The 17,131-nt window shown below is 44.2% G+C and overlaps 1 protein-coding gene across 1 annotated transcript in view; it reads right to left on the bottom strand.

Moving 5' to 3' along the window:
- TUBGCP4 (tubulin gamma complex component 4) overlaps window positions 1-1,518 on the bottom strand; it is a gene marked incomplete at its 3' end in the record, with an annotated part of 43,378 nt that extends 41,860 nt beyond the window's left edge. Inside the window, exon 1 of the mRNA XM_084240141.1 lies at window positions 1,399-1,518. Coding sequence (XP_084096267.1) covers window positions 1,399-1,476 — 78 coding nt within the window. The 5' untranslated portion in view covers window positions 1,477-1,518. The remainder of the gene's footprint in view (window positions 1-1,398) is intronic.
- Window positions 1,519-17,131: the final 15,613 nt, after the last annotated feature.

The following is a 17,131-nucleotide window of genomic DNA, read 5'->3' as shown; positions in this document are numbered from 1 at the left end:
CTTTGATGCCAGATTGCCTGGGTCTGAATCCTTGAGTTGTTCTCTACTTGCTTGAAACCTTTTGCAAATTATAATACTTCTCTGAATCTCAGTTTTCACATCAATAAAGTAGAAATAATAATTGTGAAGATTAAATAACAGATGTAAAGCACATGTGCCAGGCACATAGTACTCAATACAAGAAATACAAGTGCTTAGGAGAAGATAAACTGTTGGAAGTATATATAGGTTTTGTAGACTAAGATGTAATTTTATTCTGCTCTTTCACAGCGCTTAGTGTCAACTGTCCCAGGAATACTCATGACCCCATTTCCAGACAGTGCTAAATGCAAAATTTGACTTTATGAGGACTAGACACCATAAAGTTCTCTAAGATTGTTTGCTCATTGCAAACTGAGGCTAATAATACCTAAGTTACTAAGTTATTCAGAGTATTAGATAGTTACTTGAAACAGAGTAGAAAAAAAGTAGTTCAAACACTGGAAGCAGTTCAAAACCAATTTTGCTATTACTAGCTAAGTGGTGCAGGGAGTTATTTCACATTTTAAGTCTAGGTTCATCTGTAAAATGGGGACAGATGGTTGTGAAAATTAAATGAGAAGGGCCTTCCTGATGGCACAGGGGGTTAAGATGCAACACTATGGAGCTATCTGCAGCACTGAGTTCTATCCCTGGCTCGCCAGGGAGCTACCCACACGGCGCAGCAGACCTCTCCTGTCTCGCCCGCTGCTCCCCTCAGCAGTGTGTTTCAGTTAGTCTGCCTGTTCTATTCCTCACTCTGTCTCTGGTGTATCCTCTCCCCCCACCTTCCCGCATCTCTAGCCTGTACCCCAGCTCTTGTATGCATAAATAAATCTTTAAAAAAAATTAAATGAGAAAATGCACACAATAAAGCCCTTGCTCCTCATACACTCCTGGTTCCATGAAGGCCCCTTTGCAAATTCTCCTAATGCAGAAATCTCCCAGGAAAGGCGTAAACAGGCCTCTCATTCATTTTTATTCAGCAAAGCTGAATGAAATTTTAGGGTTATGCAGAAAGACTGTGAGGACGCCTCTCGCATTAGCCCTCAAAGCTAAGTTAAAAAACAGTGCAAGCGTGAAAATGAGAGAACCGGCCTGTCTCACTTTTCTCTCCAGAGCTTCAGCAACTCTCGCTCAGACGCCTCAGGTCAGGCCGGCTCCGGGCCCCCTTCTGCTCGCGGGCCTCTGAACCTCCGGGTCGGCCACAGCCTGGGCCCGCGGCTCTCTTAGGGTTCACAAGACGCTTGGGGGTGTCGCTCGCCCACCGCCCCCCAGTCACCAGCCCGGACCCCGCGCGCCCCGCCCCCTCGCGCCCCAGCTCCCGGCTCAGGTGCGCCGCTCCCGCGCCCGCTAGTTCCCGGCCGGGCCGGGCGGTACCTGGAGGCCGCTCCGCTTGTTCCAGGTGAAGATGGACCCCGGGTACCCGCTCAGCGCCAGGAGCAGCTCGTGGATCATCCCCACGGCGGAGCCCGCGTCCTCAGCCCCGCCGCCCCCTCCCCCAGCGCCTCAGCGGGCGACCACCGCGGCCGCAGCTCCCGCCCGACGCGCGCGCCGGCTCCGGGGTCGGGCGGCCAGTTCGGAAAGCGCGCGCGGCGGCGACGGCGGCCGCGGACGGGAAGCGGGAAGGGGTCGCGCGGCGCGTCCCGGAAGTGTGCGGCGCCCGGCCGGGCCCACCCGCCGGCTCCCGCCGCGCTCGGGACGAGGAGTCGCCGCCGCTGCTTCGCGCATGCGCCCTCGGTGCCCTAGTCGCACGCTCGGACTTCCGGTTTGGGAGCCGGACTGGGAGTCTGGGGATCCCGGGCCGGGGCCGGACCCCGAGTGGGTGAGGCTGGCCCGGGGCAGAGATGCGAGCGGCCGAGGGACAGGCCTAGAGGGCGACACCCCCAGGGTTGGGCAGGAGGGCGCCCTCTGGGCCCCTTAGCCCAGCCGGAGGCCTGTGACGGGCTGCAGGGCGGCTCGGAGAGTGACCTGGCCGGAGGGAGCGAAGACAAAGAGGCCGGAACTCCGCGCCCGCCGCCGCCGGCGGTGAGCTCCGGCCCGCGCAGCCGCCCCGCTCGGCGCTCCGGGGCCGCCTCCGCGCGGCCTCGGGGGTCTCTGCACTGCCGCCCCCTGGGACTCCCTCGCCACCCGCTCAGTGTGATGCTCCCCAAGCCCACCTGGCCTCGTTTCTGGAGCCAAAACCCACTTCTCCCCGTGCCAGAGCTGTCCCTTCATGGTTCCCGAGGATTTGCCGAGCGGCTGCTTCTGTTGTGCGGGAAACAAAGACCCAAGATCCAGTGCTTGCTTTTTGCTTGGGGAGGGACTGGGTAGTTGTGGAGTCCGAGGGGAAGGGCGGACACCTAGAGGGCCTCGGAAAGGACCGCGGCGGGACGGAGGGAGATCAGCTGCGACCCGCTGGACAGAGGCGTGTGTGGCCTCCGGCAGGATGGTGACTTGCCTGTAGATGATACTCGCCAGCCCCAGGTCTCTCGTGGTTCGAAGTCTTCATGCAACATCGGGCAGCAGAGCTATATGGGTTCAGATTTGTGGGAGGTGGAAAAGCAGCAGACAGTACTTTATATTCGCTGCTGCCTCCGGGGCCGGTAGTGGAAGTCGCCCAGAAATGCAGCTTTTGAAAGGTCTCCTTCGTGCTCAGGAGTGGTTTGCTGTTCTGAAGTTGGTACTACCTCGGATGGCCACTTGGAGCACTTGGGAAGGCAGGCCGGCTCGGGCAAGACTAAATGTATAAGCATAGCCCTTCTGATAGTGCCATCTCTCTCTACCCTAGGAGGAAACTTCTTACAGAGACTCATCTGCAAGGACACGGGAAGCTAGGTGTAAGCTCTGGAACCCAGACCCTTAAGTGGAGGGGAGCGGCCTTCTACTGTGGATGATGGCCAAACCCACCCTGAAAGGGAATGGCGCTAATTCCGAGACCTTCCGACAGCGCTTCAGGAGATTTCATTACCAGGAGGGAGCTGGACCCCGAGAGGCCTTCAGCCAACTGTGGGAACTTTGCTGTCGGTGGTTAAGGCCCGAAGTGCGCACCAAGGAGCAGATTGTAGAAGTGTTGGTGCTAGAGCAGTTCCTGACCATCTTACCTTGCGAGATCAAGAACTGGGTACAGGAGCAATGTCCAGAAAGTGGAGAGGAGGCAGTGGCTCTGGTGGAAGATTTAGAAAGAGAACCTGGAAGACCTGGACGTTCGGTGAGAAGGGAGGGGGGATTCAGAAGTGTGCGACCGGGAAGGGGCAAGGACAAAGGGCCAAATTAAGGTATAGAGAGGATTATAGAGGGGCACAGTCTCCCTTGGTGAAGCTTATATTTCTGCTGCTGGGACAGGTAACTTTTTCAGAGAGAGCTGGAGATGCCCCCTGAGTTTCCCTTTGCTACCCTGTCATAATGATTTTTTGATAGTTGCATATTTTAACTTAATAGGGAAGGAAGTGGGATTATTTTTCACCTTGTATTGGGTTTACTATTTTGATCTTTTCCTTCTGCAGTTCCAGCTGCTCTAAACTAACAGTAATGGAATAAGAGAGACGCTTATTTGTAATAATCCCTTCCCTCCCCCAACCCTAGCCATGTCCCAGAAGGATGTTCTCTTGGGGTATTAAATAATCTCCTCTGGGAATGCCCCTCATTACGACCTTGCAGTGACCATTAATGGGGGTTGTTTCTAGGTTACAGTCTCTGTGAAGGGGCAGGAAGTGCGCTTGGAGAAGATGACACCCCTGAAATCATCACGAGAGTTATTAAGTGTTCGGCAGGAGTCAGTGGAACCCCAGCGCAGGGTTCCACCCAAGAAAGAGAGGGCAAGAAGCCCAGACCTGGGACCACAGGAGCAGATGAACCCAAAGGAGAAGCTCAGACCTTTTCAAAGGAGCGGTGAGGAGTAGATTCCTATGGGAAGATAGGATGCCATTCTCAGTTGGGAAGTAGGGTTGGGAATAGTGAGTGGGAAGGGATTTTAGGAGTGAGTGGAACTTGTAGACTGGTTGTTGGGGACCTCTTGAAGGCATGTAGTTTACTGTTTTGATTTAAGTCTACCAGAGGATGGCTCCCTAGCTTTTATCAGACCTTGGAACTATTTTATTTCTTCTCGGTAATGATAGTACGTCTCTATACTTTCTAGATAAAAATTCTTTTCTACACTTGAGGGTAAAATTGAACTGTTTCTTTAAGCTTTTTCCCAGAAGCTCCCTTCTTCAGACCCAAGTTTTTGTTAGTTTCCCTTGGAACCTTTAAAAGCTCTAAGTATCGTGTTATTTTATTCCAGTGAGGGTCTGGTAAGTAGAGGCAGAGTAAGAATTTTACTTCAGAATTTCACTACATCTTCTGCCAGTATAGCTCCACTATTTGATGATTATTGTTCATCTGGTAGCTCCCAGGACTCTAAGAGTTCCCCATTGTCTTTGTGCCTGGTGCTTATTCTCGTACTTGATTTTGTAGAACTTGTTTTTCTTCTTTGTACTCTGTTGAAGTCCATTTTGTATGTTTTTTTCTTGGATCATTACTTTGTGTGTGTATGTGTGTGATCAGAACTTCTAAGATCTACTCTTAGCAGTTTCCATATATGTAATACAGTATTATTAGCTATAGTCACTATGCAGTATTACCTCCCTATTACTTAGTTATTATGTAATAGAAAGTTTGTATCTTTTGATTCCCTTCTCAGCCATTTTGGTAATGGCCTCTATTTAGTCTTCCAGATGCCATCCCATTTAACACACACATACTTAAGGAAGTATTGTTTTTGAGCACCTACCTTGTGTACATACCCTGCAGAAGACTATTCTGTAATAAGTTGCCTGTCCTTGAAGAGATCACAAAGTGAGACTGTAATAGCAAATTATAAATATGTGCTAAACTGACCTGTATTTAAACAGTGTCAAACAATGACTTGTTAAAACTCAATTGTGTGAGTACAGTAGGGTTTTGTCAGAATGGGAGATGAGGAAGGGTTATAGGGAAGGTTACCTGGGAGAAATGAAAAATATAGCTTCTTGAAGGATGGGTTAAATTTGGATGGGAGAGAGAGAGTTAAAGGAAAGTCAGAGGTCAGAGAGTGGTAAATAAAGGTGTGCTGTGTTCTGGAGAGTCTAACATGAAAGGACAGTGCCTGGTAAGCACTCACATGAAGCATCAGCAATACAGAATGTGTGCTGAGGATGTGAGCCTGGAGTTAGGGAGGATAGTGACTGCTGCAGTTACCTGGATGTGAGAGGATAAGGAATCTGGATTTGCATGTTGGCAGTAGGAATGGAGTTGGACACAATAAAGGGGAAAACTTTAGAACTTGCTGTGTAAAGAAATCCAATGAGCTGAAGACAATCCCACTGCTCACACCCCAAAATCACTCTTGAGTTTAATTCTCTAACCCTAGGTGGAGAACACAGGAGACAGGAAGTGACTATTCCCAGCAGTGCCGGGATCTGCCTATAATTGGTCAGGACGACTAGGGAACAACTTGGAACAGAAGCATCTGCTCTGACCACATAATAGAACCCTTTCCTCTCTTGCCACCCTACTCTAGAAAAGAAAATACTTGTTTTCTTGAGGTTTCACGTAATTCTCTCTTCCTTCCATCCATTGAACTTTCTGAAAACATGTAGAAAGTTTCTTTATAAGCCTCTTGGATAAAAAAGAAGGTAGGTCTGAAAGCAAAGATATTTTGTGATCAGTCCAAACTATGATGTCCTTTGTTTGCTTTCCTGCAAGCAGGATTTCCATATCCTAAATCCGGTGTGGTCTCCAGGTTGGAGCAAGGACAGCCATGGATTCCAGATCTGGGCTCCAAGGAGAAGGAACTCCCAAGCAGCAGTCACATAGGAGATAAACGAATGCATGGTGATCTATTATCTAGGAGAGAGAGAAGAAGCTGGGTGGAACAGGAGCAATGGGGCTTTGAGGATGAGAAGGTGGCAGGTGTGCACTGGGGCTATGAAGAGACTAGAACTCTCCTTGCAATTCTCAGTCAGACTGAGTTTTATGAGGCGCTCCGAAACTGTCATAGAAACAGCCAAGTGTATGGGGCTGTGGCTGAGCGGCTCCGGGAATATGGCTTTCTCCGGACCCTGGAACAGTGTCGGACCAAGTTCAAAGGTCTCCAGAAGAGCTATCGAAAAGTCAAGAGTGGACACCCACCTGAGACCTGCCCCTTCTTTGAAGAGATGGAAGCTCTGATGAGTGCTCAGGTCATTGCCCTGCCCAGTAATGGCCTGGAAGAGGGAGCCTCTCACTCTGGCCTGGTGGGCAGAGATGCTGAGTCTGAGGAGCCAAGGCAAGGGGGCTGGGAGCATGAGGAGGGAACAGAAGAGGCTGTAGCTGAGGGGTCTGACAGTGATGAAATGGACCAGGAGGCCACCCCCCGAGACCCCGATAAATCAACCGCACCTGTCCTTTTCCGAAGCCCAAGTGGTAAGCAGCTTTTCTTCTAGGGGTTTTGGGATTACACTTGAGAAGTAATGATACTTGATGTGGAGTATGGCTTAATTTCACCTGCCTGCTTTGTTACTTGAAAAAAATTACACAGTGGGCCTTCCTGGTGGTGCAAGGGGTTAAGTCTCAGCACTATTAAGCTATCTGTGGCCACTGCAGCACCAGTTCCATCCCTGGCCAGGAAGCAACCTACATGGCGCAGCAGACCTCTCCTGTCTTGCCCGCTACTCCCCTCAGCAGTGTATTTCAGGCAGTCTGCCTGTTCTGCTCCCCACTCTGTCTCTGGTGAATCCTCTAACCCCCGCACCTCTGCCCTACACCCCAGCTCTTGTATGCATAAATAAATCAATCTTTAAAAAAATAAACAGAAAATTTAGAAGTCCTCGAAAAGAATATCATTCCTGTTCTTTAACATTTTTTCTTGATTATAAAATCATGGCAGGTTCACTGAGAAACCTGACAGTGCATTATCTTTTACTCCCCCAAATCAAAGTCAGTTTACTATGTATTCCTTTTAACTTAGTATGGTGAAAGATGTTCCAAAGTTCGGAAAACAAGTCTCTTTTTTGATGTTCGCAACATACATTGGCATTTTAACTGAAAAGCCCTGCAGCCAGAAAGCTTAATACTCTGTTAAAACATATGCCTGTAGAACTGGTTTCTAAGTATCATTTATTACTGTTGACATAACCTACATAACCATTTTGTTATAGAAAGAACACCAGTCAGGGGGCTTTGATTCTAATTCGATGACCACTAACCAGCTGGGTGACCTTAGACAGTTATCTACCATTCCAAAGTGTTTCATCAGCTGTAAAACGGGGCATGGCAGCAGGACTCCATCTCTGTACAGCTGCAGTTTCACTGTCAACAGTGGTCATTTTTTATTGTATGTGTAATGGTTACTTTAGTTCTGTTCTAGTCTTCCTATCTTCTACTTTTTACTTTTTCTTTCTTGTTCATTCTTTTCCCTTTTTTGTCATTGGAATAACTATGTAAATTACAACGTGGCACGTGTTCTAGCTGCTTTTTCATTATCTTTGTTCTTGTTTTTTCTTTTCCCCCTGCTTTCTGATTCTTTCCCCTTCTCCTTTACTCACAGTGAGGAAGATAATGGAGGCCAGCTGGCTCTCAACTGGGAGGAAAACTTCCCTCTAGCTTGGGTACCTTCAGGGAGCAGGTTCCCAGGTGTCTATAATCATTCTGATGAAATATCGCCCAAATGTGGTGAGAGGGGGCCAGGGAACTACACCACTAGCATGAATTCAGGCTAGGAGATGCTGTCTGAGGAAACTCTGGCTTCTGCCAGTCCTCTCCTAAAGATTAGGTGCATGACTGTCAGTTCTTTCTTGTACTCTCAGGCCTTGCTCTTTTGAGGTTGTGACAGGTGAAGAAGGACCATTATGGGGATAAGGCAGCTGTATGATTCTAAAAGAGGCTGTTCCTTGGGGTTTTGGGTCATTTTTTGGTAAACTTAGTTGATAAGGAAGTAGATCTATTGGAAAAAGAATGCTTAGAGAAGTTAGGGATGACTCGTAACTAAACAGCAATTAATTTTGGATCCCTTACCCTGACCAGTTATTTACTAAATTCTGGAATTTACAGAATTCCAGAAAAAAACTAGGAGGGTGGGGAAATTCTGTATACTTACTTGTCTCAGTGTATGTAATGATTATTTCAGTGATAAGGTAGAAAGGCCTTTTTTTTTTAAATATGGCTAACCAGAATACAGAAAGGTATCAATAAAGTTGCTATAAGCTGTAGAGAAGCAAGACATTCTCTAATATTATATATATAGACTGATTATAATGCACAAATTTTGGTACCCCAGTTCTTGTATGCATAAATAAATCTTTAAAATATGCATAAATTTTGGAAACATGAAGGTATTTTTACTTTTTGATCTAGAAACACAAGCTTAGGTGATTTTCCATGATGCAGATGGTAGGACGTAAGAATTGAGGCTCTAAAGCCCTGGATTAAGTGATATTGAAATTTCTTTTCTGGTGGCAGGTGTACACTGGGGCTATGAGGAGACCAAGACTTACCTTGCAATTCTTAGTGAGACTCAGTTTTATGAAGCCCTCCGGAACTGTCACCGCAACAGCCAGCTATATGGAGCAGTGGCTGAGCGGTTATGGGAATATGGCTTCCTTAGGACACCAGAGCAGTGTCGGACCAAGTTTAAAAGCCTACAGACTAGTTATCGGAAAGTCAAGAATGGCCAAGCACCAGAAACCTGTCCCTTCTTTGAAGAGATGGATGCTTTGGTGAGTGCCCGGGCAGCTGCCCCGCCAAATGATGGTCAGCAAGAGAAAGTTTCTTGCCCCATTCAAACCAGTGAGGCTGAAGCTGAGATGCAAGCAGAGGAGGCAGAGGAAGCCACAGAAGAGTCTGATGATGAAGAAGAGGATACTGAGGTACCCCCAGGGACTGTCATGACCCGGGCTCCAGTCTTATTCCAGAGCCCCAGTGGTAAGATCCTTTTACTCTTAAAGTCTAAATAGCAAGGGAGACACAGTGGAATATATGAGAAAAACCAACAGATTGAAACCCAGGAGAACAGGCCTTTATACCAGCTCTCATGTGTTCTTACTTTGACTACCTTACCTCTTCCTCATGTTTCCTGTCTATCAAAGCAATGAGGTAACATAAATGATCCATGTGCTTTGCCTCTTCACATCATGACATCAATCTGAGATGGCTGCAAACTTTGTAAATTTGCTAACTACACATGAGCTACTAGATTTCCAGGCATTTTCCTAGCAGAGATTCTAAAAGCTAACATTTCCCAAGTAGTGTGTTATATATTCATAGGATGAATTAGATTTCAAAGTTCATTTTATTTCAAAAGTTCATTTTATTTGTTTTTTCTTCCATTTTCAGCTTGTGCGCTTGTTTTACCCACATATATGAAAACCAGATAGTGTTTCACTTTAGACATACTTTCTTGCAAGTCTGAACTTTCTGAAGGAATTGACCTTTTGAACCTTAGCTGCTATTTAAGGGAAAAAAAAAAATTCACTATGGCTTCCTTCCTGTGAGAAGAATTCTAATTTTGGAGTCATACATGTATGTGAACCGAGCTTTGCTGTTTATTAGCAGAATGACTTAGAGTAAGTCATTTAACCTTATAAATTTGCTTATATAGTAAGACCTACCTCACAAGGTTGATGTAAGTGATATACCATAGTGAAGCAGCTAACACAACGCCTGGGCACATAGTAAGTATTCAATAAATAAGTCTTCTTTTCTAAAATTTCTTTAAATAGGCATTCTTCAAGGGTGTTCTTAAATATTAATATTTTCCAGTGGAAAATGGCTTCTGGGTTTCAGCAAATGCTAAATACATATTGAAAGCTCACAATATATATTCGCCTATTTAAGGTTCTGTTTTATGGGCTATCATAAGACTGGGCTCTGGGTAGAAATACTATTTTAGGGAGTACATAAATAGGCTGATATGCTTGCATTCTTTTGTATTCATAGTCTAGGGGTCTGGGATCCTGAGTTTATCTGAAACATCTAGAAATTCCGCAAATTCAAAATGAAAATTTACAAGCATCTGCACATTCTCATAGTCTAGACCCAGGGGAACCCAGCATTTGGTTCTTAGAAGAGTGTTAAAAGCTTAGGTTGGGCATTAGAGTATGCTTTTGGAACATTTAGTGATTATTTTTCCTTAAGCAAAGAGAAAATTTGAGAAACTTTCTAGCAAAGTTTATCTCTCAGAATGCCTTTTGTACTTGGAAACACTCATATTTTTATTCTCATTATTTATTGTTATTTGAAGAGGAGACTCATATTGTTCTTTTTGGCTATAGAAAATTCCCCAAAGGTTTTTCTGAGTATTCTCTTCTAATCCACTTAGTTATTAGTAAAGAATATAAACTAAAATACCATGACAGGCCCAAAGTGAGGCAGAAATACAGCATTGTAGAGTGCTTTTCCTGTACAAACATGGTGATGGTTTTATCTTAAATCTAGTTTTTCACTATATTGAGAGGATTTTCTGAATATCATGGGCATCCAGTAAAAGTTAACAGACTATATTAATTAGCCCCTATGTAGATGAGGAGCATGTGATATGCTACCAAGTAGAGAAGTATAACACTGGAATTTTAATAGATGGTAGTTATTTGGGATCTAGAGCTCCTTACTTTTTATTTTTAATCATCTAATGTGGTACTTGTTTTACCCTGGTACATATAATTGAGGAAATGGATAACTTTTAAAATTTTATTTTCATATCAGGTTTTGAGGCTGGATTTGAGAATGAAAAGAATCTAAAACGGGATATTTCTGAAGAAGTACAGCTGCATAGGACATTACTTGCAAGGTCTGAAAGGAAAATTCCCCACCATTTTAATCAGGGTAAAGGCAGTGAGAGTGAATGTAGATCAGGAAGACAGTGGGAAAAGACCCCAGGAGAAAGAAGAGGAAAACCAACACTCCCAGAGAGGAGTTTAGGTAAAGTTCTAAATCATCAGAGACCCTATTTAGGAGAGAGACCCTATAAATATCTCAGATACGGCAAAAGCTTTGGTCCAAACTCCCACCTCATGCATCAGATATCCCATCAAGTGGAAAATCCATATAAATGTGCTGACTGTGGGAAAAGCTTCAGTCGGAGTGCACGTCTCATTAGACATCGAAGAATACACACTGGAGAGAAACCTTATAAGTGTCTTGACTGTGGAAAAAGTTTCCGTGACAGCTCAAATTTCATTACCCACAGGAGGATCCATACAGGAGAGAAACCTTATCAGTGTGGTGAGTGTGGAAAACGCTTCAATCAGAGCTCAAGTCTTATAATTCACCAGAGAACCCACACAGGAGAAAAGCCCTATCAGTGTGAAGAGTGTGGAAAAAGCTTCAATAACAGTTCTCATTTTAGTGCACATCGGAGGATACACACAGGAGAGAGACCCCATGTGTGTCCTGACTGTGGAAAGAGTTTCAGTAAGAGTTCTGACTTACGTGCACATCACAGAACCCACACAGGAGAGAAACCTTATAGGTGTCATGACTGTGGCAAGTGCTTCAGTAAAAGTTCTGTTCTTAATAAGCACCGAGAAATCCATACACGAGAAAAGCTTCTGTCACAGTCAGCACCTTAATAAGCCCCTGAGGCTCTAAAAGAAAGAGCCTCAATAAATGTGTTGTTTGGAAAGTCTTCCAATAGTGAGATCCAGCTCCTATTCTATGTCCGATTAGCTTAGGAAATACTCTTTAGGGTTTACCTCACTGGCTGTGCCTGTTTCTCCTGGATCTCCCAAGGCAGTCATTTTAAGAATGAAGGGATGATTTCAGTCCCTCTCCTTGCCAGCATATGAATTGACAAATAACACTTTTTCCTCTCAGCACCTATGTTGATCCCTTAATCCAGGAGAGAGGACAGAGTAGTAGATTCAATGAGTTTAATGTAATGGCCTTCCTTACTTACCCTGTTACTCAATTACATTTTGACTTGAAAACCCCATCACAGCAGGATTTCAGGGAGAAGTGAGACTTTTCTCACTGAGTGGGCTTAGCTCTTTATATACTACGGAAATACAAAAAAGAATGACTCTTCCTGTTCATTTAAGCCTCTACTCAGAATAACATTTGTCAAATACTCTCTTCATGTACTACAGGAGAGTTTATGTTGATCTTGGTTCTGACCTATGAATTATCTTGTCAAGAACCTAGGTGTTCTATGTAGGAAAACAATGTATACCTTATATACATACTGAGGTGTAAACCCTGGATTTCTTTGTTTTTTTTCCAAGCCCTAAAAGATTGGGAATAGAGCAATAGTACATTTATAGCATTTAGTTTTGATTTTTTTCCCCATCCCATCTGAAGTTTATCTGTCCCTTGTGATCTAGAAGCCTAGAGAATAAGCTAGCTGGACGTGGTGATAGGGAAAGCAGTTAAAGCTGCTAGTAGGGAATCCACACACTCCAAACACCTGGTCTATTATGATGCACCCCATAGGCACTCAGTAATAACCCACAATGAGCAGAAGCCACTTTCATATTCCCATCGATTGGGAAAACAACACTTTGTGCCAACAACTCTTTACCCTAAAGACAAGGACAGATTATCTAGTCGGTAGAACTGCCAGTACTCACAAATGTACATGCACATATTCAACTATAAAATCTATTTTACAAGCTACCCTTCAAACACAAATTTAATTCTGAACTTTATAATCAGATAGTACTTAATTATTGTCTTTATATTCACATGAGTATGATAAGCCCTGTAGAGCACAAGTTAAAAAAACCTCATTCTTGTCCTTAACAATCTAAAATGGAAGAAACTGACATGGACAAACAGTAGGTGCTCATGTATAGTCACAACAGTTTCAGAGAAATCTACAAAGCTAGGTAGTAACACTGCATAAATGTTAAGGTATAATGCCATAGAGTTTAATGTAAGGAAAATCTGGGAGTTATTTTCTTCTCTTGATTTAGGAAGGGTTCATGTAGCAGGAAGTGTTTAGCAGGCTGTTACTGGGTAACGGGGCATGAGCTTTCCAAAACTGAATGCAGAATGGGTGAGAAATGAAAAAAATTGTGGCGCAAGGTGTTTTGTGTAGATGAAGAAGAGGGCAAAGGATGGACTGGAAGGAAGGTAAGACAAAGCTTGCAGCATCATAAAACTGAAAGAATAGTGTGATATGGGCTGTGCAGAAGGGAGTGAGAAAAATCACCTTAGCTGAAACATGGAGTGCCGGGGCAGATCAGGAGGTTGTGCTCCCATCATATACAGTAAATTGACATTGTGCTATACTTGATAAAGAAACATCTGGCTGGCACTTAGGAAGACGAATGAGCAGTTTTAGGGGACTAACTCCTATGAGAGCCAAAGGTCAGAAACTAGTATCTTGTAAAGGTACTTTGACGGCAGGTCAGAGGAAAGGTGAACCGTGAGCAGAAAGCCAAGTCCTGGGATATGTGGCTGTTCATATTCTTATTTAGAATTGTGTGACTGGCATGAGACCTGGGAGAGAAATGGGAAGATAGAATATTCTATAATTCATAGCATACTGTGTTAAATAAAATATTACGGTTGTGGTGTTGAGGGATCCTACCTAGTACAAAGAATCTCCTTACATGTAGTAGGAATTAAGGGGGAAATGGTATTTCAATTATATTGACTAAGCAGACAGAACAAGAAATACCAGTCTAAAGCAATGTCTCAGAATCTGAGATGGTTTAGGAAGTGTGCTATAATTAAAAAAAAAAAAAAAAAATAGATGACTATCTTCAGTGTATCTATGTAGTCTTGGAGAAAGCATTGGTTAGGTTATCAACACCATGAATACTGATTTCCAGATGTCTTGTGTATAAGTCAACCTGCTTCCATTTCCCTTTCTGTAAAGCAGATTTATGTTTACACCTTAATCTGCCTCTCAGGGATACCATTTAATAAAAATTATGTCTATAAAGAGTCCATTGTTTCTAGTTTTTTTTTAATATGTATGTGCAAATTATGATTAAGGTGCCACTGGTAGGGAAAGATAAATCTTTACCTGCTTTTCTTGGCTCCCTTTGTGGGTTAATAGATGTATGCTTGTTTCGATCTTTATTTTCTAGGCAGAAAGCAAATTGGAATGTGGTAAAAGAGAGAATGAAAATTCTTCCTTTATATCCATATCAATTTATAACAATCCATTAGGACCCATTATAACTGGACATGGAGAATGAGTCTTATTTTAAAAGAACCAGGGTCAAATCACTTAAGAAGAATTCAGTTTAAAAATATTTTGACATGGGCCTCCCCGGTGGCGCAGCGGTTGAGCACTGGGTTGCGAAGCTGCCCGCAGCCTCTGCAGCGCCGGTTCGATCCCCGGCTGCTCCCCGGCCACCAGAGGAGGGTCCCACATGGCGCGCAGACCTCTCCTGCCGCCCGCTGCTCCCCTCAGCAGTGTCTTCGGTCCTTCTGCCTGCTCTGCTCCCCACTCTGGCTCTGGTGAATTCTCTCACCCTCCTGTGCTTCTGACTGTACCCAGTGCTTGTATAAATAAATAAATCTTTAAAAAAAAATATTTTGGCACCTTTGCTAGAAGAACATTCACTTCCATTCTAGAGACTAAGATCTATATCCCTATGACTCATACTGTAAGTCACCAACCACCTGAATAATTTTTAGACCACACAAATTCTCATTGCTCAACGATGGCACTGAGAGTTTCTAAGTGAGGAGGCAACATTAAAGGGATAGGACCAAGTTCTACTGAGTTTAGTAGTCTTGATATGCAACTAATGTGTGCAAAATGAAGCTGCATTCCATGTCATTTGCACACCTTGCCTCTGGCCTCATTTGATATATAGGTAAGATACAAGCTATGTATGCACTTGGAAACAGAAAGCAAAAGTAGCAGCTGCAGTGGTGACCAGGTAAGTATAAGATGGTGATTTAAAGACAAAAGTGGGATGTGTACAGAGGGTTACCTGGTATTATTGGTAGAAGGAATCTAGGCATAGTTTCAAAGGGCCTGTTCTTTTCTGTGAGTCTCTCCAACCACCTCCTTAGGTCTCATTTGTGACTTTATCTTGATACTTTTTTCTTTTAAAGATTTATTTTTATTTATACAAGCACTGGGGTACAGGCTAGAGGCGTGAGAGGATGAGAGAATTCACCAGAGACAAAGTGGGGAGCAGAACAGGCAGAAGGACTGAAAACACTGCTGAGGGGAGCACTGGGCGAGACAGGAGAGGTCTGCTGAGTCGTGGGAATCTCCCTGGCCAGTGGGGAATCGAACCTGCACTTCAGAGGCTGCGGATAGCTTCACAGTGCAGCGCTCAACCCTCTGCGCTATCAGAGAGGCCTGATACTTTTTTTTTTTTAAAGATTTATTTTATTCATGCATACAAGAACTGAGGTGCAGGCCAGAGGTGTGGGGGGTGAGAGGATTCACTAGAGTGGGGAACAGAACAGGCAGACTGACTGAAATACATTGCTGAGGGGAGCAGCGGGTGAGACAGGAGACGTCTGCTGCTCCATGTGGGTAGCTCCCTGGCTGGGATTGAACTCATGCTGCAGTGGCTGTGGGTAGCTTCATAGTGCTGTGTCTTAACCCCTTGAGCCACCAGGAAGGCCCCCTTTTCTCTATTATTTGACAGTGCTGTAGTTTTTCATAAATGCTCTCTGCCAGCCAATTTACATATATTTTAAATTCTAGAACCTCAAATAGAAACATTTATGCCCTTACACTGCCTCACTTAAGACTAGCTATTTAGATCCTTTTCCAGTTCATAAGCATGATGATTGGGTGTTCACGCGGCTGTGTGAGATGTGCCTCCCTTAAACCTTGTTACGACGTCGGCACATTACCCTTCTTTTTTTTTTTTTTTTTTTAATAGAGGCATGTTTATTTATTTATTTGTTTTGTTTGTTTGTTCTGTTTACACATGCACTGGGTACAGTCAGAAGCGCGGGAGGGTGAGAGAATTCACCAGAGCCAGAGCGGGGAGCAGAGCAGGCAGAAGGACCGAAGTACACTGCTAAGGGGAGCAGCGGGCAGCAGGAGAGGTCTGCGCGCCATGTGGGACCCTCCTCCGGTGGCCGGGGAGCAGCCGGGGATCGAACCGGCGCCGCAGAGGCCGCGGGCAGCTTCGTAACCCAGCGCTCAACCGCTGCGCCACCGGGGAGGCCCCACATTACCCTTCTGACGTGAGGGGAAAAAAAAAAAAAAAAGACTAGCTACTTAAGATTAAAATAACTTTTATACTATGAACAGAACATGATAAAGTCAACAAATTAAAATTACTCATCCCATTAGCTTTTACATACACATACACATATATATTAAACAAGAATGGATTATAAAATTGTTTATAACTACATTTTTCATTCACAATGAACACTTTTCGTGGCACTAAAGTTTTAGTGCCTATAAAATACTGACATTTTATGGATAAACCATAATTTTTCACTATGCAATGTCTGTATGGTTGGATAGGTATAGAATATGCTATTCAAGGTTATAAACATATCCAAGGGGCCTTCCTGGTGGAGCAAAGGGTTAAGCACAGCACTATGAAGCTATCCTCAGCCTCTGCAGCAGTTCGATCCCCAGCTGGCCAGGGAGCTACCCACATGGCACAGCAGACCTCTCCTGTCTCGCCCGCTGCTCCCCTCAGCAGTGTATTTCAGTTAGTTTGCCTGTCCTGTCCCCCATTCTGTCTCTGGTGAATCCTCTCACCTTCCCACACCTCTGGCCTGTACCCCAGTTCTTATATGCATAAATAAATAAATCATTTTTTAAAAAAGATTCAAACATGTCTAAGAACCTCAGAAACCTAAGGGCTTCCTTCTACCCTGTTCCATAAAAGACAAAGTTTATTAGACACCTTTAGTAATTAAAATTAAGGGTATCATCAGCTTTAACTTCCTGTAGTACTGGGGAAAAATACATTTAAGGAACAAAACTATTCAAGCATACCTTGATATCAAATTCATTTTTTAACAGTTTGGGGAGTATTTACTTGAAGCGAGTGTGAATAAGGGGAACACAACAAAACACAGATTTTTGTCACCAGAAGCTGGAAGGTTTGAAGATCTTGGTGGCAATCTGTTTTGCCATCATTCCTCACTTTATTTGGGTTAGTAATTCTAAAACTTTTCTCAGTGAGAAAATGACTGGTTTTTCTCAATCAATGGGAGGGAACTGTTAAGTCTAAATCACTGGTGGAAG

The sequence above is a fragment of the Talpa europaea genome (genome assembly GCF_964194135.1).
Source record: "Talpa europaea genome assembly, chromosome: 8".
In the NCBI taxonomy this organism is placed as follows: Eukaryota; Metazoa; Chordata; class Mammalia; order Eulipotyphla; family Talpidae; genus Talpa; species Talpa europaea.
Note: the sequence above shows the minus strand (reverse complement) of the source record. Positions and strands in the feature narration are given on the sequence as shown.